The 27,917-nt window shown below is 47.6% G+C and overlaps 1 protein-coding gene across 16 annotated transcripts in view; it reads right to left on the bottom strand.

Moving 5' to 3' along the window:
- The window catches only part of ptpn13 (protein tyrosine phosphatase non-receptor type 13), a 411,247-nt gene that overhangs the window by 160,136 nt on the left and 223,194 nt on the right, over nucleotides 1–27,917 (bottom strand). For 7 of the 16 annotated variants that reach the window (XM_072496283.1, XM_072496268.1, XM_072496267.1 and 4 more), the window contains 9 exons: nucleotides 25,562–25,618; nucleotides 23,346–23,435; nucleotides 22,367–22,477; nucleotides 20,122–20,271; nucleotides 17,017–17,483; nucleotides 14,135–14,278; nucleotides 11,890–11,983; nucleotides 5,932–6,017; nucleotides 333–516 (listed from right to left, as the gene is read on the bottom strand). In XM_072496283.1, coding sequence (XP_072352384.1) covers nucleotides 333–516; nucleotides 5,932–6,017; nucleotides 11,890–11,983; nucleotides 14,135–14,278; nucleotides 17,017–17,483; nucleotides 20,122–20,271; nucleotides 22,367–22,477; nucleotides 23,346–23,435; nucleotides 25,562–25,618 — 1,383 coding nt within the window. The remainder of the gene's footprint in view (nucleotides 1–332; nucleotides 517–5,931; nucleotides 6,018–11,889; nucleotides 11,984–14,134; nucleotides 14,279–17,016; nucleotides 17,484–20,121; nucleotides 20,272–22,366; nucleotides 22,478–23,345; nucleotides 23,436–25,561; nucleotides 25,619–27,917) is intronic. The other 9 variants (XM_072496271.1, XM_072496272.1, XM_072496284.1 and 6 more) reach the window with 9 other exon arrangements.

Raw genomic sequence — 27,917 nt, 5'->3', positions numbered from 1 at the left:
CTTGCTTCTTCAACAGCATGTTTTAATTTAGCCTCAGTAAAATATCACATAACTGCACCTGCAAACAATTTTCCAACCTGAAGAGCCATATTCAAAGCTACTATTCCCTTCCTAAGCCAAATATATTGACCCAATTGGCACTCCATTAAAATCAGCTACAGGATACAATAGAGGCCAGAGACCATTATTGTTGCTTTTGTTTTAACTGCTCACTACCTTAATTGGCTGAACCATCAGCCATATCTGCAAATGTTCCTTTTACAACACAGCTATGTCTCAACAATTTTAAACATCACAGTTTCTAAAAAATGTTAAACATCATAGTTTCTTACCATCATTGTCAGAGGTGTAATCTTTAGCAATTGATGACATGGGTTTTGAGCCTTGCTCTTTTTTGTCAGGTGACTCACATGGTTCGTTTGGATTGGCTGCACTTGGAGGTGTGCACTGTGGAGTGACTGGAGCATGAACATTGGCTGCAGGGAGCTGGCCCTTCTCCAGTAACAGATTAACAACCTGGAAAGAAGGATATGCTCGATACATTTTTGATTTAATATTTAATTTACAATGCAGTTTGTATGCAGTGAGTGTGCCTGTAACACAATAAACAAAAAGTTTGAACCCCACTCCCCCAACCCAGACATTCCCAGGTAAGAATTGTATCGCAAAGGCAAATGGCTGGGAAGTTCAAACCTTTGACGGGCTGTACTGGGACACGCAATTTAAATCGCAAAGTGCGGATAGTTCTGACTGTCTTACAGCAACAGTTACCCAGAAAAAGTTAGAAGACTTAAAACCACTTCTAGCTTCTGGTTAACTATTGTACTGACTTCCCGGGACTCCACATGGGACCTCCGCCTAATCCCCACAACCTCTCTACACACAGCAACTCCATGGTGCATCCCCACACTCCCAAGGGATCCCTGATTACCCAATTCCTCACTAGTCCCATCCCATCCCGCACAAGACCCCGCCTGACTGACAATGGGACCCCACCCCTGAATGTCCCCCCTCAATCAAAACCACCCATTGATGACTCAGCCTCCAGCCCCTGACTGTGCGCCCCCCGAGAAAATGGAAGAAAAAAACATACCCTTGCTTCTTCAGCAGCATGTTTTGACATGCCGAACTGCCCACTCCCACGCAAATGTCCACCCACCATCCTGCCCAGTCTGGCCCCCACCCCAATGACCACCTGGCCCCAACCCAACAATTTACCACCAAAACACTGACCCCAACACCTCCAGACCAACTTACCTCCCTCCACCACCACCATTGGTCACTTCACCAATCCTGACTGACAGCACCACTGACCACCTAGCCCCCCAACACTTACCACTCCACCACCCCACTCCCCCTCTCCACTGACCATCCTAACCCGAAGTGACTACCTGGCACCCTGCCCCAAACAAACAGACCCCACTGATGATTACCTGACGAACCTACCCGATCCCTAGCTCAAATACCCATGTGATTCCCTCCACTCCCTGAAGATCAAACTCAAGGGATGTACCCCCCGCCCCCGAACCCGGTGATTTCCCCCAACCCCAGGCCTGACTCAATTTCCCCTAATCTACCCACCCAACTAACCACCCAATTACCCCATTCTGACTGTCCGATCTCCTCCCCGTTCTCTCCCCAAACTCTAACCACCTACCGGACTAGCCTATATTCTCCCTGGCTTGGAAGTGGCTGGACCTTTAAACTTACCTGATTTACAGCCAGTGCTGTTAAAAAAAAAAGGGGTGGCTCTCCTTAAGTCTACTGTGCAGACTTTGACTGAAAGCCCCAGGACGTCACTGGTCTACAAAATTCTCCCCCGGCCTGGACCTGAGCATCAGGCGAGTAAAGGGATAGCATGGAGGCACAATGGTTAGCACTGTTGCAAGGACGAGGGTTCAATTCTGGCTTTGGATGACTGTGTGGAGTTTGCATATTCTCCCCATCTTCAAGGGTTACCTCTAGGTTCTCCGGTTTCCTACCACAGTTCAAAGTTGTGCAGGTTAGGTGGATTAGCCATCATAAAATTGCCACTTAATGTGTAGGGATGTGCGGGTTAGCTGGGATTACAAGGAGAGCTCGGCGTGGGCGGGGAGCTCGAGGCGGGGGGGGGGGGGGGGAGCTCGAGGCGGGGGGGGGCTCGAGGCGGGGGGGGGGGAGGAGGTCGACGGGGGGGGGGGGAGGAGCACGACGCCGGGGGGGGGGGGGGGGAGGAGCTCGACGCGGGGGGGGAGGGGCAGGGCGCGGGAGGAGGGGCGGGGCGCGGGGGAGGGGCGGGGCGCGGGGGAGGGGCGGGGCGCGGGGGAGGGGCTGGGCGCGGGGGAGGGGCTGGGCGCGGGGGAGGGGCAGGGCGCGGGGGGAGGGGCAGGGCGCGGGGGGAGGGGCAGGGCGCGGGGGGAGGGGCAGGGCGCGGGGGGAGGGGCAGGGCGCGGGGGGAGGGGCAGGGCGCGGGGGGAGGGGCAGGGCGCGGGGGGAGGGGCAGGGCGCGGGGGGAGGGGCAGGGCGCGGGGGGAGGGGCTGGGCGCGGGGGGAGGGGCTGGGCGCGGGGGGAGGGGCTGGGCGCGGGGGGAGGGGCTGGGCGCGGGGGGAGGGGCTGGGCGCGGGGGGAGGGGCTGGGCGCGGGGGGAGGGGCTGGGCGCGGGGGGAGGGGCTGGGCGCGGGGGGAGGGGCTGGGCGCGGGGGGAGGGGCTGGGCGCGGGGGAGGGGCTGGGCGCGGGGGAGGGGCTGGGCGCGGGGGAGGGGCTGGGCGCGGGGGAGGGGCTGGGCGCGGGGGGAGGGGCTGGGCGCGGGGGGAGGGGCTGGGCGCGGGGGGAGGGGCTGGGCGCGGGGGGAGGGGCTGGGCGCGGGGGGAGGGGCTGGGCGCGGGGGGAGGGGCTGGGCGCGGGGGGAGGGGCTGGGCGCGGGGGGAGGGGCTGGGCGCGGGGGGAGGGGCTGGGCGCGGGGGGAGGGGCTGGGCGCGGGGGAGGGGCTGGGCGCGGGGGAGGGGCTGGGCGCGGGGGAGGGGCTGGGCGCGGGGGAGGGGCTGGGCGCGGGGGAGGGGCTGGGCGCGGGGGAGGGGCTGGGCGCGGGGGAGGGGCTGGGCGCGGGGGAGGGGCTGGGCGCGGGGGGAGGGGCTGGGCGCGGGGGGAGGGGCTGGGCGCGGGGGGAGGGGCTGGGCGCGGGGGGAGGGGCTGGGCGCGGGGGGAGGGGCTGGGCGCGGGGGGAGGGGCTGGGCGCGGGGGGAGGGGCTGGGCGCGGGGGGAGGGGCTGGGCGCGGGGGGAGGGGCTGGGCGCGGGGGGAGGGGCTGGGCGCGGGGGGAGGGGCTGGGCGCGGGGGGAGGGGCTGGGCGCGGGGGGAGGGGCTGGGCGCGGGGGGAGGGGCTGGGCGCGGGGGAGGGGCTGGGCGCGGGGGGAGGGGCTGGGCGCGGGGGGAAGGGCTGGGCGCGGGGGGAGGGGCTGGTCGCGGGGGGAGGGGCTGGTCGCGGGGGGAGGGGCTGGTCGCGGGGGGAGGGGCTGGTCGCGGGGGGAGGGGCTGGTCGCGGGGGGAGGGGCTGGTCGCGGGGGGAGGGGCTGGTCGCGGGGGGAGGGGCTGGTCGCGGGGGGAGGGGCTGGTCGCGGGGGGAGGGGCTGGTCGCGGGGGGAGGGGCTGGTCGCGGGGGGAGGGGCTGGTCGCGGGGGGAGGGGCTGGTCGCGGGGGGAGGGGCTGGTCGCGGGGGGAGGGGCTGGTCGCGGGGGGAGGGGCTGGTCGCGGGGGGAGGGGCTGGTCGCGGGGGGAGGAGCTGGGCGCGGGGGAGGGGCTGGGCGCGGGGGAGGGGCTGGGCGCGGGGGAGGGGCTGGGCGCGGGGGAGGGGCTGGGCGCGGGGGAGGGGCTGGGCGCGGGGGAGGGGCTGGGCGCGGGGGATGGGGCTGGACGCGGGGGATGGGGCTGGACGCGGGGGGAGGGGCTGGACGCGGGGGGAGGGGCTGGACGCGGGGGGAGGGGCTGGACGCGGGGGGAGGGGCTGGACGCGGGGGGAGGAGCTGGACGCGGGGGGAGGAGCTGGACGCGGGGGGAGGAGCTGGACGCGGGGGGAGGAGCTCGACGCGGGGGGAGGAGCTCGACGCGGGGGGAGGAGCTCGACGCGGGGGGAGGAGCTCGACGCGGGGGGAGGAGCTCGACGCGGGGGGAGGAGCTCGACGCGGGGGGAGGAGCTCGACGCGGGGGGAGGAGCTCGACGCGGGGGGAGGAGCTCGACGCGGGGGGAGGAGCTCGACGCGGGGGGAGGAGCTCGACGCGGGGGGAGGAGCTCGACGCGGGGGGAGGAGCTCGACGCGGGGGGAGGAGCTCGACGCGGGGGGAGGAGCTCGACGCGGGGGGAGGAGCTCGACGCGGGGGGAGGAGCTCGACGCGGGGGGAGGAGCTCGACGCGGGGGGAGGAGCTCGACGCGGGGGGAGGAGCTCGACGCGGGGGGAGGAGCTCGACGCGGGGGGAGGAGCTCGACGCGGGGGGAGGAGCTCGACGCGGGGGGAGGAGCTCGACGCGGGGGGAGGAGCTCGACGCGGGGGGAGGAGCTCGACGCGGGGGGAGGAGCTCGACGCGGGGGGAGGAGCTCGACGCGGGGGGAGGAGCTCGACGCGGGGGGAGGAGCTCGACGCGGGGGGAGGAGCTCGACGCGGGGGGAGGAGCTCGACGCGGGGGGAGGAGCTCGACGCGGGGGGAGGAGCTCGACGCGGGGGGAGGAGCTCGACGTGGGGGAGGAGCTCGACGTGGGGGAGGAGCTCGACGTGGGGGAGGAGCTCGACGTGGGGGAGGAGCTCGACGTGGGGGAGGAGCTCGACGTGGGGGAGGAGCTCGACGTGGGGGAGGAGCTCGACGTGGGGGAGGAGCTCGACGTGGGGGAGGAGCTCGACGTGGGGGAGGAGCTCGACGTGGGGGAGGAGCTCGACGTGGGGGAGGAGCTCGACGTGGGGGAGGAGCTCGACGTGGGGGAGGAGCTCGACGTGGGGGAGGAGCTCGACGTGGGGGAGGAGCTCGACGTGGGGGAGGAGCTCGACGTGGGGGAGGAGCTCGACGTGGGGGAGGAGCTCGACGTGGGGGAGGAGCTCGACGTGGGGGAGGAGCTCGACGTGGGGGAGGAGCTCGACGTGGGGGAGGAGCTCGACGTGGGGGAGGAGCTCGACGTGGGGGAGGAGCTCGACGTGGGGTAGGAGCTCGACGTGGGGTAGGAGCTCGACGTGGGGTAGGAGCTCGACGTGGGGGAGGATCTCGACGTGGGGGAGGAGCTCGACGTGGGGGAGGAGCTCGACGTGGGGAGGAGCTCGACGTGGGGGAGGAGCTCGACGTGGGGGAGGAGCTCGACGTGGGGGAGGAGCTCGACGTGGGGGAGGAGCTCGACGTGGGGGAGGAGCTCGACGTGGGGGAGGAGCTCGACGTGGGGGAGGAGCTCGACGTGGGGGAGGAGCTCGACGTGGGGGAGGAGCTCGACGTGGGGGAGGAGCTCGACGTGGGGGAGGAGCTCGACGTGGGGGAGGAGCTCGACATGGGGGGGAGGTGGTGACATAGAACATACAGTGCAGAAGGAGGCCATTCAGCCTATCGACTCTGCACCGACCCACTTAAGCCCTCACTTCCACCCTATCCCCGTAACCCAATAACCACTGCTAACCTTTTTGGACACCAAGGGCAATTTATCATGGCCAATCCACCTAACCTGCACGTCTTTGGACTGAGAGGGGAAACTGAAGCACCCGGAGGAAACCCACGCAGACACGGGGAGAATGTGCAGACTCCGCACAGACAGTGACCCAGCGGGGAATCAAACCTGGGACCCTAGCGCTGTGAAGCCACAGTGCTAGCCACTTGTGCTACCGTGCGGACCAGGAATACAGATAGTGCCCAATAATTAGGTGAGTTTACTTCATCTTTTCTATTTACAGATTAGAAATGAATCTGAAATGGTTGGAATACATACTTGTCCTGTGCTCCTCAGTGACTCCACAGCCTGTTTATGAGTTGCACCCTCCAGACCGATTCCATTCACAGAAATAACACGGTCACCTACCAATGAATCGACAAATGTTTAGTGAAAGGATATAATCAAAACTCTGCTAAACTGGTACCAGTATTTGGTAAGAAGTGATTGCTGAATTGGTGCCACAGCTAATGATTTTCCAGCGCATAGATAATGGGCGTGATTCTCCCTTCCGGAGTTGAAGTGCTCCCGCCAGCAGAGATTCAGGACTGGCCCCCGCTGGTGTTAAGAGTGGAGCCCACCTGAGAGTCCCAGTCCTTTGGCATGCAAATATATGCAGAAAGACAAGTGTGTATGAATCCCATCACTCTCCAGCTCAGGCTATCATTCGGAATGGGTGCCCCAATCCCAAAGTCCAGCGGTAGAGCCCCCCCCCCCTCGCAGCATAAGTATCAACCCTCCCACGCTGACAAGGGGAGCACCCCAACCATTTCGGAGACATGGATAGAGCCAGGGTAGGAATGGTTGTTGCAGGTGTCGGGGTTTAGATATTTCAGTAAGCTCAGGGAAGGTGATAAAAGAGGGGGAGGGGTGGCATTGTTAGTCAAGGACAGTATTACGGTGACAGAAAGGACGTTTGATGAGGACTCGTATACGGAGGTAGTATAGGCTGAGGTTAGAAACAGGAAATAAAGGGATTAAGGGTTATGGTGTTCGGGCCAGAAAGTGAAGCTGAGTCCACAAAAGATCAGCCATGATCTCATTGAATGGTGGAGCAGGCTCGAGGGGCCAGATGGCCTACTCCTGCTCCTAGTTCTTATGTTCTTATGAAAGGAGAGGAAAACACCCGTTAGGGGTTTTCTATAGGCCTCCAAAAAGTTCCAGAGATGTAGGGGAAAGGATTGCAAAGATGATTCTGGATAGGAGCGAAAGCAACAGGGTAGTTGTTATGGGGGACTTTAACTCTCCAAATATTGACTGGAAACGCTATAGTTCGAGTACTTTAGATGGGTCCGTTTTTGTCCAATGTGTGCAGGAGGGTTTCCTGACACAGTATGTAGATAGGCCAACGAGAGGAGAGGCCATTTTGGATTTGGTGCTGGGTAATGAACTAGGACAGGTGTTAGATTTAGAGGTAGGTGAGCACTTTGGTGATAGTGACCACAATTCGATTACGTTTACTTTAGTGATGGAAAGGGATAGGTATATACCGCAGGGCAAGAGTTATATCTGGGGGAAAGGCAATTATGATGCGATGAGGCAAGACTGAGGATACATCGGATGGAGAGGAAAACTGCAGGGGATGGGCACAGTGGAAATGTGGAGCTTGTTCAAGGAACAGCTACTGCATGTCCTTGATAAGTATGTACCTGTCAGGCCGGGAGGAAGTGGTCTAGCAAGGGAACCGTGGTTCACTAAAGCAGTCGAAACACTTGTCAAGAGGAAGTAGGAGGCTTATGTAAAGATGAGACATGAAGGTTCAGTTAGGGTGCTCGAGAGTTACAAGTTAGCTAGGAAGGACCTAAAGAGAGAGCTAAGAAGAACCAGGAGGGGACATGAGAAGTCTTTGGCAGGTAGGATCAAGGATAACCCAAAAGCTTTCTATAGACATGTCAGGAATAAACAAATGACTAGGGTAAGAGTAGGGCCAGTCAAGGACAGTAGTGGGAAGTTGTGCTTGGAGTCCGAGGAGATAGGAGAGGTGCTAAATGAATATTGTTCGTCAGTATTCACACAGGAAAAAGACAATGTTGTCGAGGAATATACTGAGATTCAGGCTACTAGACTAGAAGGGCTTGAGGTTCATAAGGAGGCGGTGTTAGCAATTCTGGAAAGTGTGAAAATAGATAAGTCCCTTGTGCTGGATGGGATTGATCCTAGGATTCTCTGGGAAACTAGGGAGGAGATTGCTGAGCCTTTGGCTTTGATCTTTAAGTCATCTTTGTCTACAGGAATAGTGCCCGAAGAATGGAGTTTAGCAAATGTTGTCCCCTTGTTCAAGAAGGGGAGTAGAGCCAACCCCGGTAACTATAGACCAGTGAGCCTTACTTCTGTTGTGGGCAAAATCTATGAAAGGTTTATAAGAGATAGGATGTATAATCATCTGGAAAGGAATAATTTGATTAGAGATAGTCAACACGGTTTTGTGAAGGGTAGGTCGTGCCTCACAAACCTTATTGAGTTCTTTGAGAAGGTGACCAAACAGGTGGATGAGGGTAAAGCAGTTGATGTGGTGTATATGGATTTCAGTAAAGCGTTTGATAAGGTTCCCCACGGTAGGCTACTGCAGAAAATACGGCGGCATGGGATTCAGGGTGATTTAGCAGTTTGGATCAGAAATTGGCTAGCTGGAAGAAGACAAAGGGTGGTGGTTGATGGGAAATGTTCAGACTGGACTCCAATTACTAGTGGTGTACCACAAGGATCTGTTTTGGGGCCACTGCGGTTTGTCATTTTTATAAATGACCTGGAGGAGGGCGTAGAAGGATGGGTGAGTAAATTTGCAGATGACACTAAAGTCGGTGGAGTTGTGGACAGTGCGGAAGGATGTTACAAGTTACAGAGGGACTTAGATAAGCTGCAGCGCTGGGCTGAGAGGTGGCAAATGGAGTTTAATGCAGAAAAGTGTGAGGTGATTCATTTTGGAAGAAATAACAGGAAGACAGAGTACTGGGCTAATGGTAAGATTCTTGGCAGTGTGGATGAGCAGAGAGATCTCGGTGTCCATGTACATAGATCCCTGAAAGTTGCCACCCAGGTTGAGAGGGTTGTTAAGAAGGCGTACGGTGTGTTAGCTATTATTGGTAGAGGGATTGGGTTTAGGAGCCATGAGGTCATGTTGCAGCTGTACCTCTGGTGCGGCCGCATTTGGAGCATTGCGTGCAATTCTGGTCGCCGCATTATAGGAAGGATGTGGAAGCATTGGAAAGGGTGCAGAGGAGATTTACCAGAATGTTGCCTGGTATGGAGGGAAGATCTTATGAGGAAAGGCTGAAGGACTTGAGGCTGTTTTCGTTGGCGAGAAGAAGGTTAAGAGGTGGCTTAATTGAGGCATACAAGATGATCAGAGGATTGGATAGGGTGGACAGTGAGAGTCTTTTTCCTCAGATGGTGATGTCTAGCACGAGGGGACATAGCTTTAAATTGAGGGGAGATAGATATAAGACAGATGTCAGAGGTAGGTTCTTTACTCCGAGAGTAGTAAGGGCATGGAATGCCCTGCCTGCAACAGTAGGGGACTCGCCAACACTAAGGGCATTCAAATGGTCATTGGATAGACATATGGACGATAAGGGAATAGTGTAGATGGGCCTTAGAGTGGTTTCACAGGTCAGCGCAACATCGAGGGCCGAAGGGCCTGTACTGCGCTGTAATGTTCTATGTTCGAACCTGTCATCCAGGAGGGGCACACCTCTCCCCGACCATGGCTTAACAGGTAGTCCCTCCCCCTCACACCCTGCTCAAGGGTGACAGCTGAAGAGCAGTCCAGGCAGTTCAGTGAAGAATCGAAGCAGAAATACCTTCACTTTCTTAACAACTGCTCCCGCGGCCCTCTGCCTTTGAAACTGCAGCATTTTGAAGTGTCAGAGCCTTCCTCGAAAACCCTCAACACTTGAAAAGGCTTGCAATCCCCGATACCTTTGAAATACTCAGCATCGATTCAATTTCACAGAGCAGTACCTTTCACTGGGCAGCTTAATGGTTTAGACACAGCTGCTAGGGGTTTATTTATCTTTCCCTCCATGCTTGAGTGCATCTCAAGTTCAGGCCGAGGAGGCCACTTCAGAGTTTATAAAGTCTGACCAGGATGATGCTGTTGAACAGAAGGCTGCCTGAGATCATCATAGTAAGAAGTCTTACAACACCAGGTTAAAGTCCAACAGGTTTGTTCTGATGTCACTAGCTTTCGGAGCGCTGCTCCTTCCTCAGGTGAATGAAGAGGTATGTTCCAGAAACATATATATAGACAGATTCAAAGATGCCAGACAGTGCTTGGAATGCGAGCATTAGCAGGTGATTAAATCTTTACAGATCCAGAGATGGGGTAACCCCAGGTTAAAAGGGGTGTGAATTGTATCAAGCCAGGACAGTTGGTAGGATGCAGCGTATGATGTAGACAACGTTGGCCGAGTCGCACGAGTGTGTGCCGCATACCTGATGGGTGGTGTTCTCACGTATAATGGTGGTATCCATGTCGATGATCTGGCACGTCTTGCAGAGATTGCCGTAGCAGGGTTGTGTGGTGTCGTGGTGCGGCCTCAACCCATGAGTGCGGCCTATACCGGGACCTGTGATTCATGTCGCATTACATTCATCCCCCACCATCTGGCCTGCAAAATCCTACCAACTGTCCTGGCTTGACACAATTCACACCTCTTTAACCTGGGGTTACCCCATCTCTGGATCTGTGAAGATTTAATCACAGGGAGGGAGGCCATTCGGCTCATCAAGTCTATTCCAACCCTCAGAGAGCACCCTACCTGGGCCCACTCCCCCACCCTATCACCATAACCCCAATTTACCTTTGGACACTGAAGGGCAGTTTAGCATATTCAATCCACCTAACCTGCACATCATTGGACTGTGGAAGGAAACCGGAGCACCCGGAGGAAACCCATAAAGTGCAAATTCCGCATGGATAGTCACCAAGGCTGGAATCGAACCCAGGTTCCTGGCGCTGAGAGGCAATAATGCTAACCCACTGCACCACCCTATATTCCCTCGGAATTGCAGTGAGGTGTCAGCTGAGATTACTTGCTCAAGTTGCAGGCATGAACTCATAATCTTCTGACTTGGAGATGAGTCTGCAACCATTGAGCAAAGGTAGACACAGCTAAAACACCCATTCTATACATTTATACATTCAGTAATTTGTGCTGCTTTAACACAGAGGATATAACAGGGCTAGTGTGTAAACTTAACGTTGGGATTTCTGTTTCTGCATCATTTCGCATCTTGTCATCGCTGTATCACGTGACCCGATCGGCGCCATTTGGACAGGTCTCTCCAACTCCCCGACTGTCCCCTTCCCACCTGTCACACTCTTTGACCATCTCAATCGCCGCCTTTCCCACTTGTCGCCTTTCCCGCTCGCCGCCCATCCTAATTGCTGAACCTCCCTCTCGCTGCTTCTCTCCCTGACCCACCCACTCAGCTTCTCTTGCTCCCCTCCGCTTGGCAAGGGTTTGGGACAGTCATGGAGCAGGAGAGGGAAGTGGGGAGCAAGAGAATTGGGGATGGAAAAGAGAAATGGAAGGGTTGGCAAACATGAGGTAAGTAGAAAGAGTTAGTATATTTCTTTGATATTTTAAAATCTATTTTATTTAAAAAGTTGTTTGATTCACAAATACAGATATTTAGGAATGTACAGTATTTCAACTTACAGGATTTTTTTGTTTCCTAATGATAACGGTCCTACAGAATCGAAGTACAGATTTTACATTGATTGTAAAGGGAAAATCGAATTAATTTAACATTGTTTCAATTAAAGTTGCGCTTTTCAGAAAATTAACACTAATTGAAGAATTACTGTACTATTTCAGCCTTTTAAAGCTGATAGTTAAATTGACCAAGAATTTATTTTTATCTAAAGTATATGTCTACAATTGTTAGACAAAAACCACAGCAACCAGTACATAAATGATTGCCACTGAAATAACCTATTATTTATGTGTAAGTGCATACTACCCAAGTATATAATTACTTCTACTTCTCCATGTAACACTACCCTATTTGTTCATTACAGCCAAAGAAAATATTTTGACATACAAACTCAAAGCCCTTTCAGAAGAGTAATAGTTGATGCACAATCATAGGCTGTTGCTAAAAATTGCCGATTAATTTGCATTAGGAAACACTTTTAAAAGTTACACAATGAATGATAATTTCTGAAAAAGCTATTTAAAATGAATCCTGACGACTATAAGATCTTTTCGACATCAATTACAGATTTCTTACCTTTCCTAATCCGTCCATCGGCCTCAGCTGCTCCACCTGGTATTATAGCTTTCACGTAAATTCCACCATGTCTCACACTTGTGTTAACACCACCCTAGAGAGAAATTCATATAATAGAAGATATCTACAGAAAGATGATCAACCTGCAAAAATATGTTTACATGGCAAAATCCTATTTCTAAAAGTCGCTTTTACAGTTTATTGCTACCAAAAGTCAAATTGCGAGGACAAACGCTGGATTAAGCACAATGGGCAGATAGACAGCACACAAAATTGCCACAGAGAATTGTGAAGTTGTGCATCTTGGGAAAACGAAAGGCTAAGGAAGATTCCCTCTAAGAAGATCTTTTAATAGAGTGAAAGAACAGAGATTGATGTTGGCAAAAATATTTTAAAGTGGAAGCGAAGGTTAATAATTATAGCCTACTGATTTTCTACATGGGGCATTGAAATTTGAAACCAAGCAATTGATGTACCTATGCAACTTATTTCACAGGGCTTAGTTGAGTACTGTTACAGCTTAATCACATAAGAGTCATAGAAATTGAACACTAAAGAGGCCACTAAAATTATTCAAATAATTAGATGTTCTAGTTAAAGGCATGAGAAATTATGGTTTGTCTGTGTTCTCACTGAAACAGTGAAGTTTTAAGAAAGGATCTAAATTTAGGAAATGTTTTGAAACGGTAGATAATGAAAGATAATTTCCACCTATAAATGGACATAAATTAAGGATTATCACTGAATAACAAAGGGGACATTAAAAATGAGAGGGAGGCAGACGTTATTCTGGGAGCAGTTCCCACTTTACTCATCAGCTGCAGGTGTGGTACAGGTCCAAACTCAAACTTACGAAACAAAAAAGGGCGGTGCCCAGTAAAAACAGCTTTAGCAAATTCAGTGCAATATATTTTAAGTCTTGAGCAAAAAGCTGTATTGCTGTATCGTAATATAACCAAAGCATACTACTTTGAAACATTTAGAAATTTCCTTAGATAATGAGAAATATTGATGTAATGTAAGTGCAAAATAATTAGTTTCACATTACTCATGATTTGTTTTCACAACATCAAACCCTTCGAATGGTCTGCATGCATGGAGATGGTAGGTTGTGAATTAGCCAAATTCTTTCAAACATACAAAAAAAGGAATGAAAATTCAAAAGGAGGTGCTGATGGTGGTGGAATAGAAATATCTAACAGGCGGCACGGTTGCACAGTGGTTAGCACTGTTGCTTCACAGCGCCAGGGTTCCAGGCTTGATTCCCGACTTGGGTCACTGTCTGTGTGGAGTCTGCACGTGCTCCCAGTGTCTGCGTGGGTTTCCTCCGGGTGCTCCGGTTTCCTCCCACAAGTCCTGAAAGACGTGCTTGTTAGGTGAATTGGACATTCTGAATTCTCCGTGTGTGTGCCCGAACAGGCACCAGAATGTTAGGACTAGGGGCTTTTCATAATAACTTCATTGTAGTGTAAATGTAAGCCTACTTGTGACACTAATAAAGATTATTAAAAATTATTATTGTCACAGGAATATATACTCACCTTGAGCAGCAGTAAAAATAGGGCAGTCGGAGGTCAACCATCTATTAGATATGCTCCCTCCTGATGATCAGTTTCATTTATATCACAAGTTGCAATTCCATTGAAAATGAGAACCCAATATAACACTGCCTGTTTAACACTCATGCCCAGATGAATTTTTATTCCTAGTTTCCTTCCAACCACAAAACTGTATTATCATCACTGAAAACTGGGGGTGGGGTGGGGGAGGAGAGTTGATTCTTCTATCAGCAGTTCCCAGGATAAGTTTATTTCCTGGTAACTAATGAATAATTGGAACAGACAAATGCAAAACGTTACCACGGAAACGAAACAGCTGGGGCTGACCCTGACTATCCGTCTTTCACTTTCTGGACATTGATCATGAAGAGCTCCTGAAGGAGCTGGTGGTCTGATTTGCTCTTGCGACTGAAAAATTGGAAGCTTTGAGAAATCGGATACGGCAAGTCACTCCAGAAAAATAAATTCACCCTTTCACTTACAGTCTTCCTAGCCCCATTCCACAAACCAATAGCTTTACTACTGCCTGTTATTTCCCAACAAGTGTAAGGTAATCCAGAGTCTTGCAGCCAGTTCCTCAGCAACAGGCCTTGAGAGGTCTGTTGATGAGGAACAGGCTGCAAGATAAAATATAAATTTTACATACAATAATATTTCATTAAGTAGAGAAAGAGAAAGTTGAAAACCTTGCAAAACAGTACCGTGACACTAATGCCCAAGCTGTTCTCCGTTTTTGACAATTCCACTTCAAAAATGTCTCCTGGCTTTAACAAAGTGCTTTGTTTAGAATCAGAACACGCTCTTCTTTTAGACTTATCTGCTGCAGAATCCTATAAGCAAATAACATTAATATTAATTTGAACAGTAACATTAGAAATAAAATTAGACATATTCCCTGTTTATGAGTGGTACAGAGACATGGAGCGAGATTCTCCGAGCCTCCGTGCCGAAATCACGCTCGGCGCGGGGGCTGAGAATGTGGGAGTGTCAGACCAGGGGGGCCAGCCCGCGATCTGGGGAGAGGCCCTACATTGTTGGGGCCGGCTTGCTGTGTGGGTCCGCCATGTTGCTCGTGGACACCACCGCGCGCATGCGCGGATCCGTGGCCGGAAGTGCAGGGCCCCGTATCGACAGCCGGAGCTGCGTGGACTACTCCGGGGCCCTGCCAGCCCCCTTCAAAACGGGGAATCACTGTGGACTTTCTCCAGGAATGTCCAAAGTGATTCGCACCCGTTTTCTCACGGGCATGGGGAAGTATCAGAGAATTCTGCCCATGCTGTTTCACCTCAAAAATGTTACTTTTCCAGCGTTTTGAACCATGCTCTTACAAATACTGTGGTAAAGTAAGTTAACACCCAACCGATAAAATATAACACAAAATTAAAGGCATGAAATTATAGAAGGTGCAGGAATAAGTTTGTAAACAATTCGGATGGGCAATTTAAATCGTAAACTGTGGGTGGTTCCAATGGTGTTACACCCCAGTAAAAGATCGAAGAATTAAAACCACTTCTATCTAGCTTCTGGGTAAATATTGTGCTGACCAACACTGACCATCTCCCTCCCCCCAAGACTGTACCACACACCCAGACCACCACGAGGCTTCTCCCAATCATGACTAGATTCAGCACCTTCATGTTATGGAGAGAGAAAGTAGAAGAACTTCATCATTATGCTTTCAGGATGCCTCAGAGCATCTCTCAAATAAGAGTCAAATTGCAAACAATTTGAGAACAGCAAGGTTCTGCACTAATCAATCCATTTTTAACCACAGTGGTTTCAGGGAGGAATATTGGCTAGGACATTGGGAGTCCTCTACCAGGAACTTATATATAAAGTCCCACATTTTTTGGCTTCCAATGTTTGAGTGTGCCGCTAACTCTGCTGTGGAATTGAAACATTGGTCGCGATCTAAAAAAATTGGATCAGAGTCCCGGACCTCGCAGCGGCAAGAAACACCATGCTATCTATCGGGACTGTTGAAATCTGGGACATCAGCGGAGAATGCCCCGCCGAGGTTGCACTCAATCCCAGTTCCTCCACTGAGGAGTTCTCAACCCCCGAACACCCAAATAAGGGGGTCCCCCTCTCATCCCATCTCACACGGTCAGGGCACCCCCGGCATTGGGAAAATACCAACATGGTAGGCTAGCAGTGCCACTATCAGCTGGCAGTGTTGCCTGGGCACCTTGGCAGTGCCAGGTTGGCAGCCTACGATCCACTGGGAGACTCTCACAAATGCCGATCCGTCTGGCCCCACTTTGTGGAGACCAGCACTGAATGACGCTTGCCTGAAATCTCCGAGGCAAAGGGGTAGATCTCAGGGCCTCGGTACATCAGTTGAGCGCATGCACCTTTGCCAACTACTGACCCGCCCAAATGAATGGGATCAGATTGCAACGTCTCGTGAGATCGCTTTAGATCTCCCAAAGTATTGCGAGCCAGGTAGATCCCAGATGAGGGATCTCCCAGCCGCACCGCTGTTAGGGCACAATGCGTCAGGTAGATCGTGCCGAATGTCTAAGTTTTCTGCTTCTAGTTGCTATTCTGTGAACCTTGCTAGAAGTGCATATAAAGAAAGAACAGAATACCCTTGGACTGCACTTGCTGTTGCCATACAAATTAATTATAGGCACCCGTTTGATTGGACATGAGCCTTCAGAAGAGGAAGGGGAATAAAATGGTTAAGGCAAAAAAAACTTTTAAAATACACAATGGTAAAGCATGAATTCAGAGCCAGATTCTGAACACAGTTTGAGGTTGGTTGAAGTGCAGCTTTATTCTGGAACCTCTGGCAGAAGTATTTTGCTTCTAACTCCAAAACTATGCCAAAGATGATTTGTTTTAAAAAAGCAGAATTTATAGATTTGCAGACATTTTTACACCACCTTCCACAACCTCAGAACATCCCAAAATGTTTTACAGCCAATAAAGTACTTTTGAAGTTTAGTCACTATTGTAATGTAAGAAATGTGGTAGCCAGTTCTCACAGAGCAGTCTCATAAATGAAATGGGGAATGATTAGGTAATCTGTTCCTGTGATGTCGACTATGGGATAAATGCTGATCAGTCCATTGGAGCTAACAACCTTTGCCCCTCTTCGAAATAGTGCAATTGGATCTCTTGTATACTAACCTGACAGGGACATTGGTTTAGTGGAGAATTCCAACATATTGCACCTACAATGCATCACACCCTCAGCACTGTACTGGAGTGGCAGCCTTTCTGAGTTAAATCATCATTTTAAACCTTCTGACTCAGAGGCTGACTGAGCCACAACTGACACATGCAGAAATAAGACCAGTAGCAAAAGAAGAGCTTCTGGTTCGGGATGTCTGATGGATTTGGTACTGTGCATACAATTCTGATGCACATTATAACCAGAAAGGACATCAAGCTGAATAGTCAAACAGAGAAGAAACAATTTAAATAATTCTGGCACTATCACTGCATTATTGAAACTATTGCAATATGTGGCTCACCTGCAGACACAAAAGTGGTAGTGCGCAGATGGGGGCTGCGGAAGGGGGAGCAAACTGGCCAAAGTTGGAAAAAAAAACACATTCACCTTTTTAGGGCTTTGCTGCTCTTGACTGCTGGAATACGTTGCTTCGTCCATGTCAGAGTCACCTCGGTCAGAGCAATCCGTTTCTTTAGGCATTTCGGTATTAATGCTGCTTAAGTGTCCTGTGCTGTCGAGAACATTTTGGATCATATCCTGCCTCAGTGCCATAAGTGCAGCGACCTCTTTGTAATTAGTACATTGTGGTGTTCTAGAGGCAGTCCGATTTCTGTAGAAACCATTCAATTGGCTTTGTGAAAGCCCGGCACTTTCAGTTCTAGAATCCTGGGAGCTCATACTGCCCCTTCGTTTTTCTTCATGTGGAACAGAAGCTCTTATTGGATGAGTTCTCTGGTGACCACGGGATCCATTATGTTCTTCTGAAGATGACATTTCTTCATAATCTCGCCTTCCTAAATTACGACAAGGGCTTCTTGATTGACTCCTTGTTCCTTTTTTATTCAGAGGAACCACTTGACGATAAAAAAGAAGACACATTGTTTGAAGCATCACTGTATTCATTATGATGATGATATTTGGTTAGGAATTTCAATCCTCCAATTAAAATACCATTGCAGTTACAAATTTAAAACATCGTTCCCCATTATGTCTGAAAGGGTAAGTTCACCAACCCTGTTTGAAAAATGTTTCCATTGGTTAATGCAGATTTCAGCTAGTTGAAAGCAGTTGAATATTCTGCAATTACATCATAATATATATTTAGCCATTTTGCTGTCCTACTCAAATGCTAAAAAACTTAAGCCCCATCTTTTTCCCTCTGTAAAAATATTAAATTGTATCATCAGTTCTTGTGTTCTGTGGCGGTGTGGTCATACATTTCCAGCACCACATATGGTTTTAGAAGTCATTTTTAATATAATAAATTATATGCCTTTCACATCTGCTCAAGATTGCTACAAAGCTGTTTAACAGATAAAGCTAACTGTATAGAAGCAGCAAAATGTTTTTTGTCACTAAAATTTAATAGAATACTTGACATTTAAGAATTCATTTCTATATTTTTAATCAAACACTAGACTTAGCCACTTTAATGATTTCAGATGTATACTCCAATCTGAAGTGTGGTTTCCTGAGTTTTGGGAGCTCCACAATGGTTCCCAGGTGGTTTAAAATCATGTTTCTTGGGTTGGTCCCAAAACTGACATCACCAGAACAGCAAGAAGGAAGGGTGTGCCTACTTAAGGCGCTCCATGACAGCAATTAAATTGGGATTTATAAACAAAGTCCAAGAAATTTTCAGCAAGATTATTTGTCTATAACAAGGAAAGCACTTTGAACCTAAAGTAACCCCTCTAGACTGCCATACTCTTATATCAACTATTGATCTCTTTCTCCACTGCAAAGCTGAAGCAGGATTATTCCATTAGCCCTGGTTTAAGAGTGCCACTCAAACCTGGTGGAAGCAAACTTCCACTGACAGCAAAAATGGCAGTCTTCACCAATGGCCTTAGTTTCTTTTTACGGCACCTTAGTGCCATCCTCAGTAACTGACTTGAACTGAGCTTCAATCACCGCTATCGACATTCAGTTCTTACATTCTTGTCTGGATCTAAGTGACATCGAAACAAACCTGTTGGACTTTAACCTGGTGTTGTAAGACTTCTTACTGGATCTAAGTGGTTCTGAAGGTTAGTTAACGGAGTATCATAGAGCAGTTTATTTGTGGATAAGTATCCTTTAATTACACGACTGATGACCCCTCCCATAATAATTAAGAAGAAGCTCATCTAAGCCTTTGAATGAATCACATTAATTCCAATGAGCAACATGAACATTTAAAAATGGGTTGTACGAGCAAGTGATTGGATGTCAAGATTGCCCACCAGCATCCACCATCAACTGGGCTCTGTACTGTTAGCAGAGATGAATACAATCAAGGTGATTTTTTTAAGTACTTAATACAGAGAGGAAAAAAGCATCTTTGTTTTATTTTGTAACTAAGAATTTAAATTTCCTGTTAAGCAGTACTCTCTCTTGTGTTCAGGTTAACTGGAGTGCCAATACTGAGCCCACCACAACTTCTAGAATGCAGTAGGTGGATGGAATCTGTAGGTACACTCAGAATCCCAACCACACATGCAATATAGAAGCTGGGTGTCATTGAACATTTACGTAGCAAATTATTTTGTAAAATTACAGCTCCTTACAGTTACAAATCTCATTAAAAAAAGTACAAGGGAATTACTGAATGCAAAAACTATTTTTTTGCTGCATAATGAATAAAACACGAGTGCAATTTAATCTGTCACTAGCTATTACCTTGCTTTCCACATGGAGTCTCATCAAATCAGACCCCTGAAACTACGGGGGTGGGGGTGTTCCAAAGATGTGCAGTGGAAATTAAATGTACTTGCCTGGTGTCATGTAAAATGGTGAGGTCAATCTTGGCGAGCCACAGTGGACAACATCCTAATTTAAGTGCTAGGATGGCAGCTAGTGAAAATTATGGGTGAAAGCTGTTCAGTAGTGTTTCTGATTTAAAGGTGGTGGCATTCTTCTTTACAGCGAGGATAATGGCATTGGTTGACAACGAGCACGTTTTTAAAAAAACTGACAGGGAATGGAGTCTATTCATAGTCACTCTTTAAAAACTGAGCCACGCGGCTACATTTGATCTTCGAGTACTGATTCAGTAGTATGGGCGAGGCTAGGATCACATGAAGTCCAACATCTGGTAACTTGTCTTACCTCCCACTGCTTTAAAACCCTGACATTGGCGGCAGTCCAAAACCTGTGCCTTAATGTCAGCATAAATTCTATCCTGAGGGATTGATTCAAAATATGGGCGGTACAGAATTAACCGGGTAGCTGCCAAATCTGTTCTTCCAACAGGCAAAATATAAGACGTGCACCATAATAAGAAAAACCTGTGACCTATAGAATCCTGCGTGGCTCTTCTTGGCGATTGTTATCAATATTCCTGCTCAAAATGTTGAAGTTGAGGGAACAAGACTCCCCTTCCATTCAAGAGTAAAAATTTAAAGGCTATAGTGCTAGATTATACTATGGTACAATAAACACATGTAACACCGTATCCCGGTGTTTATATTCAGGCTAGAAATTTTGAATCTTGAAATGCAGAATTAGTACCTGAAGTAAGTTCAGTTCCTCCATAAAGTTTCTCTTTAGGTTGAGACACCATCAGCATCACATCTTCCGGGCCAGTTTGTAAAATGTCAACTGCTCTGTCATGGGTAACGCCTTCTAAACTGATTCCATTTACAGATATGATGCGATCACCTGCAGATAGTGAAAACATAATAGTTATTCGGCATATGGTAATTTCGCAAACACTTTTTGGTGCATTTTGAAAAGAATGGATGAAATAATTTTACACTTCGCAGCAACCCAAAACAACATGGAATTTGACAACTTTCTACTTCATTGAAATGCAACAGTGCAAATGGTGGATATGTTCTAGAAGTGTAAATGAGTAACGTTATCATAGTCCCAGATGACCATCAGCTGCTTTCCCCTTTGAGGGGGAGAGACTGGTGGTGATTTAACCTGAGGATTACCACATCTCAGGCAAGGGCAAGGTTGAGAATACCCTCAGGCAGCATGGGAATTGAACCGCGCTGTTGGCCTTGCTTTCCATCATGACCGAGCTGTCCAGACAACTGAGCTAAACTGGCCCCAGTCTATTAGTGTACTCAATAAAGCACTAACTTCCTATAGGTTAACATTTTCTTTACCAGATCTATCCAAATATTCCATACGGAAATATATATAGGAGCATTTCAAGTAAAATATTGAATAAAAACTTCCTTTTAAAAAATGGAGCTACCTTAATTTAATGGACTACAGATTAAACGTTTCTGGTATTAAAATAGCTAATAAGGGAAAGGTCTACAAGAGCTCTTCTCTCCAACTGGATTTCCATTCCTCTGTTTCGCCCTGTCCACCTTCATTGTTTTCTATTTCCCTCCTGGTGCTTGACAAGGCATTTATCAAAACACGCATAATGTGCCACTATCAGCACCCTTCATAGTCTTAATAACCACCATTCTCTTCGTTTTTTGTCCAAGACATCTTTGTCAATCTCCATATATTGCTGGCCCTCTATCCTGCCCAACTTCTCCATACCCCCCCACCATAACCGTATAAATATCATCCTATTTCCAGTTCTCTCCAGCTTTGAAAAAGAGTCATCCAGACTCAAAGCGTCAGCTCCTTTCTCTCTCTCCACAGATGCTGTCAGACCTGCTGAAACTGTCTAAACTTTTCTGTTTTTGTTTCAAATTACAGCATAATTTGTTTTTGTCTACAATTTAAAACTGTTCAGGAAATGGGTGACATGGTGGCACATTGGTTAGCACTGATGCCTCACAGTGCCAGGGATCTGGGTTCAATTCTGACCTTGGGTGACTGGCTGTGTGGAGTTTGCACTTTCTCCCAGTGTTTGCGTGGATTTCCTCCCAGTGCTCCAGTTTCCACCCACAGTCCAAAGACATGCAGGTTAGGTGGGGTTATGGGGATAGGGCAGGGGAGTGGGCCTAGGGAAGGTGCTCTTTCAGAGGGTTGTTGCAGACCCGATGGGCCAAATAGCCTCCTTCTGCACTGTACGAATTCTATGGTTCTGTGGCAGCATACCTGGTAGGGGAAGGGAATTAAAATATTTCTCAAGCAAAATATCTCCAAACATTGGCACAGATTCTGGATTAAATAACTACAAGCTGCAAAAACATTCATGTTTCCAAATACTGCGAGAAGATAAACTACAGGAACACATGTAGGTCATCACTTGTTGAAGAGGCCATAAATTGGGCTAAATAAAGTGAATGACATGTAGGGGTGTAACCTCCCTAACCCTGGAAAAGTAGTAAACATGTTCCATCAGCCTCTTTGTATGGGAACCATGGAAAATAATTTTTGGGGAAAAACTCTGTTGCCTCCTCTTTCCAATCTAAGCTACAATCTAATTTGGATCTCTTCAAGGCTTTTGAGTATTAGGGCAGCACGGTAGCACAGTGGGTAGCACTGCTGCTTCACAGCGCCAGGGTCCTAGATTCGATTCCCGGAGCTCCCGCAGGAAATCCACGCAAACATGTGGAGAACATGCAAACTCCACACGACAGTCACCCAAAGTCGGAATCAAACACAGGTCCCTGGCACTGTGATGCAGCAGTGCTAACCACCGTGCCACAATGCCACGATGACGCTCGCAAAATTGCAAGTGTCAATCTTATCCACTCTTGTTCCCACTGGCTAAGGAGTTTTCACCCCTTTTGAGGCTTGCAGAGTGTCAGCAAATCTTCCTGTACATGGCTGCCAGATTATAATGGAAGGACTGAGGATTATTATTGATCATTTACAAGAGCGGCATATGCAGTACCTGGATTCAAAGATCGGTCAAGCTCTGCTGGCCCTCCTGGCATGATTGTAGTGACAAAAATTCCCAAGTCCAGTTTGCCAGTCTTTTCTCCACCAACAATCTGAAAACCTGCTTTGAAATAGTAATTTAATTTAGAACATAGAACATACAGTGCAGAAGGAGGCCATTCGGCTCATCGAGTCTGCACCAACCCACTTAAGCCCTCACTTCTACCCTATCCCTGTAACCGAATAACCCCGCCGAAACATTTTGGACACTAAGGGCAATTTAGCAGGCCAATCCACTTAACCTGCACATCTTTTGGACTGTGGGAGGAAACCGGAGCACCCGGAGGAAACCCATGCAAACACGGGGAGAACGTGCAGACTCCACACAGACAGTGACCCAGCGGGGAATCGAACCTGGGACCCTAGCGCTGTGAAGCCACAGTGCTATCCACTTGTGCGATCGTGCTGCCCAATTTAATAATCAGTCACATCAATGGCATGCTTACAATTATTCGCTTTTTGGTCTGGAAGACACAAAAGAACCACCACATTGTGATGTTGAGCATTTCAATTTTAGTTAATTATTTCACATCATGAAAAATTATACTCTTGGGACTAAAGGGATCAAGGGATATGGGGTGGTGGGAGGGGAAGGGGCGGCATCAGGGTATTGAACTTGATGATCAAACATGATCAACATGAATGACGGAACAGGCTCCAAGGGCCGAATGGCCTCCTCCTGCTTCTACTAGTTACTATGTCTGAACTTCTTTATACCTTTGCTGCCATTATCATGCAAAGAAAAACTTTTCAAATGCTTTCAATATGGAATTCACTTGCTAGCGAAAGGATTTTGGCCCAATTGTCCAGGAAACAATTACATATTTATCGTTTGGTTTTGCTATAAAATAGTGCAGATGTTACTGTCATATCAACCGCTACATCGCACTGAGTCATCTGTAGAACAATAACCAAACCCAGAGTCGACATACCTAAACCGTGTTTCACATCCTTCTTTAATTTTATAAATCTAAGCTCTCTCTCGGGTGAAGGCAAAGCACTAAATTTCTGATGAAGCGTATCTGTCAAAGACAAACAATTCAGACTCCAAATTAGTACCATTCAACAGTTACATCAATAAAAAGGTGAATTTTGAAAAATAATTGCAACCTATACAACTCATTTTCACTATGTTTACATTTTTAAAACTCATTTAATCTGTCCCAGCATTCTCTTGATTAATACTATAATTTTCCATCTATTCCTTCTCTTTTTACAATCTTACAATGTCATCCATTAAATAGAAACAAGCACTATTTCAGAACTACAGCTGTAACAATACTGATTAATATGATGTGGTCTCAACACATTTAAGAATAGATTTAGGGCCGACAATCAAAAGAGTGAGCAGCGCAAAGGAGATTTGAACACTCTTATTCAGAATTGAAATAATAGTTTGACAGATTAATTAGAAAGGTTGTAGCTTCAATTATTCTCTTAGAACTGTTGCATACTATATGCAAAGAAAGGATTATAAACTGCCCAAAACCATCGCTGGCAGAGAAAAAACTACAAAGGATGAGTGCTCAATGGTGGATTTGGTTTCTTGCTTTGGTGCTTAAAACATCAAATCAAAACATACTTAAAGTTAATAATTTAACACTTCTGGGTATGCTTTCTTCTGCAATTTGAGCATTCATGTTTGAAGTTAAACCCAATATTTACTGATTAACAGGTTAAAAATCTTCTGTTTTATCAATCATATAATTTCTCCAACACCCAATCATCAGCAAATTTATTCTAAAGTAAGACATTGCCAGAGGTGCTTACTTTACGAGACCTGCTTGGGTCATATAATCTCAGGAGTCCATTTTAACAGCTGCATGGAAGAAAGATTCAGCAAAATCTAAAAACACTCAATTTATTAAGTGAGGGTATGGATTATATCATATATTTGCAACTGGCCGCTTCCTTTGATGACGCCACAGATCCTGGGCCAGATTGCCTGCCAGGTTGCCCGATTTGAAAAAACAAAATGCACAGGGATCTTGGGAAGAAGCAAGAAGAGAGAAGTGAGAAGAATACCTTTTGAGGGGTGGGAAAATATCTTCTGAAAGTCAGTGATGGAAGAAATTATGATTACCTTTAAAGGTAATATATATTAAATCTTTATATTAAAAGTGTTTTGCAAATTGAATAATCTGGAGACATACTTCATTTTATGATAAGGACAACATATAAAAGTAACAATGACAATGGCCAAAAAGTCATTTAAGCTAAAAATTTTGCATCAATTGAAGAAATTTTGATTTTTGTAAAAATTAGTCAGTGTTGATTCAAATAGGAGTAAAATACAATCCCAGCCACAAAACCATTCTCTCACATATTTGTCTGCAAAGTGGTGAACTATATTATCACATTTTTATTTAATTTTGCATTTTAGTTTAGTACTATGCACAAACTATATTAAATGTATTCATTGAAAAAATTGGAAATTATTAACAAAATTTGATCATGCTGGGAACATAGTTCAGTCAATTTGCAACATAATTATTTCTATGTGCTGTATCAATCTGCAAATTAAACATAACATTTAAAATTACATCCAATAATTTTAAGACATGGATTTCCCCTGCCCTTTCCTAACTTATTTGACAAAGCAATTATATTAAAACATCTAGTGCTCAGCAGGCAATTGCTTACTTTTCCCATGTCACATAGTAAATTAGAAACTGTATGTAATTCCTTCATATGCTTGTGGGGCGAGAACTTTATAGAAAGCCGTGACAGTTCTTAATTCTATGGGCTCGTCGAGCAATATAAGTCATCTCAGATGGTTTCTAAATGTTTTTCTAGTTGCAAGAAGGAGGTAGATAGAACTATTTACATAGAACAAGATCCTCAAGTTAAAATAAGTGACTTTGAAAATACTCTGTGCAGTTTTCCATGTACTGGGATACAGGCTGAGATACAAAAATAAATTATGAAAGAAAACTTCAACAGCTAATCAGAAATTAGTGAAAGAAAATCAAGACCCAAACATTACCTGCTAGAAGTTTCTGTTAGATGGCAGGAAAAGTGAGAGAAACAGAGAGCAATAGAAGTAGAAAAAACAGAAGTTTGAGAAGCCGATGTTGCACAGTCACACCAAGGCTTTAAACAGTGAAGGCACTTGTACATTGTAAACTCATTTCGTTCTGCTGCCTACCATTGGCTGTCAAGGTAGCAGGGGTTGATGGGATGCCAGAACTGTGCATGCTAATCCCTGATAACAAAACATACAGTAATAAAAAATAAGGCATAAAAAATGGAAAATAAAATTTCATATGATTTTAATTAAAAAATTATAAGAGATATTTAATCTAATTCTTCCAGGGAAATTTCATGCAGTTGTACACATTTAGGTTTCGTGAACATAACCAAAAACATTTCAGACACTAGAATGCTAACAACTCCCTCAATTAATGCATACAGAAAGGGTTAATTTCTGATACACTCCTGATTGATGGGTTCCTCTGATAATACCAAATTGAATCACATGCTGAATCCAACCTTGGCATGTAATTAACCTTGGCAATCATTGAGGCATGTAAAGAGTCAGGAGATTTATCAAAAGTTATTTTTTCATTCTTTTGAGGAGTAAGAGTAGAGCACTAACATATCAAGAGATCATACTTTAGAACAAGGGATTTTACTCAAAGATAAATAAAATCCTTGGGTAGAATATTAGATGACTCGCTTTGCACCCCCCCCCCCCCCCCACCCGGCAACACACATACACAAGCCCGCACCGTAGCCACATGCAACTGGCTGGTATCAAGTATGTTATATTCCTTACAGAAATACATTAAGTGATTATAAGCAGAATGAAACTGCAGGAGTTCCACAGGCTTTGTCCTGGACTCAATTAACAGTGGATCTCAACTATCTATGCTGTTGATTATACAGCAACAATGTTGGCCCTTGAGAATTTTGGCGTGAGGTGGGTTCAGAAGAACAGTAGCTGCCAGGGCTACCAGTAATGACAACAAAAAAGGTAATTTCAACCTGCAGCAGTTATAAAACCCTCATCTCCAACCTGAATCTTTGAGAGAAATGGGGCGAAATTCTCCTACCCGCCCCGCCACATTTCTGCGCCGACCGGCCGGCGGGAGTCTCCGTAACACCGGCCGGTCAATGGGGTTTCCCATTGTGGGGCACCCCCACGCCGTCGGGAAACCCCCGAGCGCCGGCAGAACGGAGACTCCCGCCGGCGGAGAATGATGCCCATAATGTCTCAATTCCAGCCCCATAAAGCAATCAGTACCACACCAATTTTTTGCTGAGTCTGTTTTATCTCAAACAATTACAAAGCCTTATGACTACCATGGCATAAAATTAAAGAAAACGACAGCACGGTGGTGCAGTGGGTAGAACTGTCGGATCTCGGCTCTAGGTCACTGTCCGTGTGGAGTTTGCACATTCTCCCATGTTTGCGTGGGTTTCGTCCCAACAACCCAAAGATGTGCAGGGTAGGTGGATTTGCCACGCTGTTGGTACCACACTTCAGGAAGGATGTAGAGGCTTTGAAATGGGTGGAAAGGAAGAAGGCTAGCAGGGATGGACGTCTCACTCTTTAACTTTATTTATTTTAAAAAAAACATTTTTAGAGCACCCAATTAATTTTTCCACGCCCCTTAATTGGAAAAATTAATTGGGTACTCTAAAAAATAAATAAAATTAAAGAATGAGACGTTCATCTCTGCTATCCTTCTTCCTTTCCACCCATTTCAAAACCTCTACATCCTTCCTAAAGTGTGGTACCAACATTTCCTGAGAACTGGAGCAAACCAACAAAATGAAAAGCTCTCTTGGGACTAAAAACTGAATTTTCACATCTAAAACTGGAGACCAAAGGCTAAAATTCAGATCTGGTCCATTTGAAAGCACAGGGGTCACGATGCGTGATTATCCCTGTTCCCAGTTGAGATGATTCTGGAAAGCTTCATGCTTGTTGGTTTCATACTCAGTTCAACATGCTTTCCAAGTTAATACTCTTTAGTTTGAAATTCAGTCTTGCAGAGTTGAGGCTTCTCATTGAAGACTGAAAAAAGACATAAGGGATGATTAAAACTGGTGAACAACAAATGATGGAGTGCCTATCTCCCTCTTGCCTATTATACATTTCCTACAAGTGTGTGTTGATTTATAAACTTGGGGACGGCACAATGGTTAACACTGCTGCCTCACAGTGCCAGGGACTCAGGTTTGATTTCAACCTTGGGTGACTACCTGTGTGGAGTTTGCACATTCTCCCAGTGTCTGTGTGGGTTTCCTTCAGGTGCTCCAATTTCCTCCCACAGTCCAAAAATGTGCAAGGTAGGTGAATTAGCAATGCTAATTGCCCCTTAGTGTTGAAAGGTTAGGTGGGGTTACGGGGAAGGGGTGGGGGTTACAGGGAAGGGGAGTGGAACTACATAGAGTGCTCTTTTGGAGGGCTGTGCAGACTCAATGGGCCGAATGGCCTCCTTCTGCACTGCAGGGATTCTATGATCCAATGTTCTAGGTCTTTAAAACCCTTGATA

The sequence above is a fragment of the Scyliorhinus torazame genome, chromosome 3 (assembly GCF_047496885.1).
Source record: "Scyliorhinus torazame isolate Kashiwa2021f chromosome 3, sScyTor2.1, whole genome shotgun sequence".
Taxonomy (NCBI): domain Eukaryota; kingdom Metazoa; phylum Chordata; class Chondrichthyes; order Carcharhiniformes; family Scyliorhinidae; genus Scyliorhinus; species Scyliorhinus torazame.
Note: the sequence above shows the minus strand (reverse complement) of the source record. Positions and strands in the feature narration are given on the sequence as shown.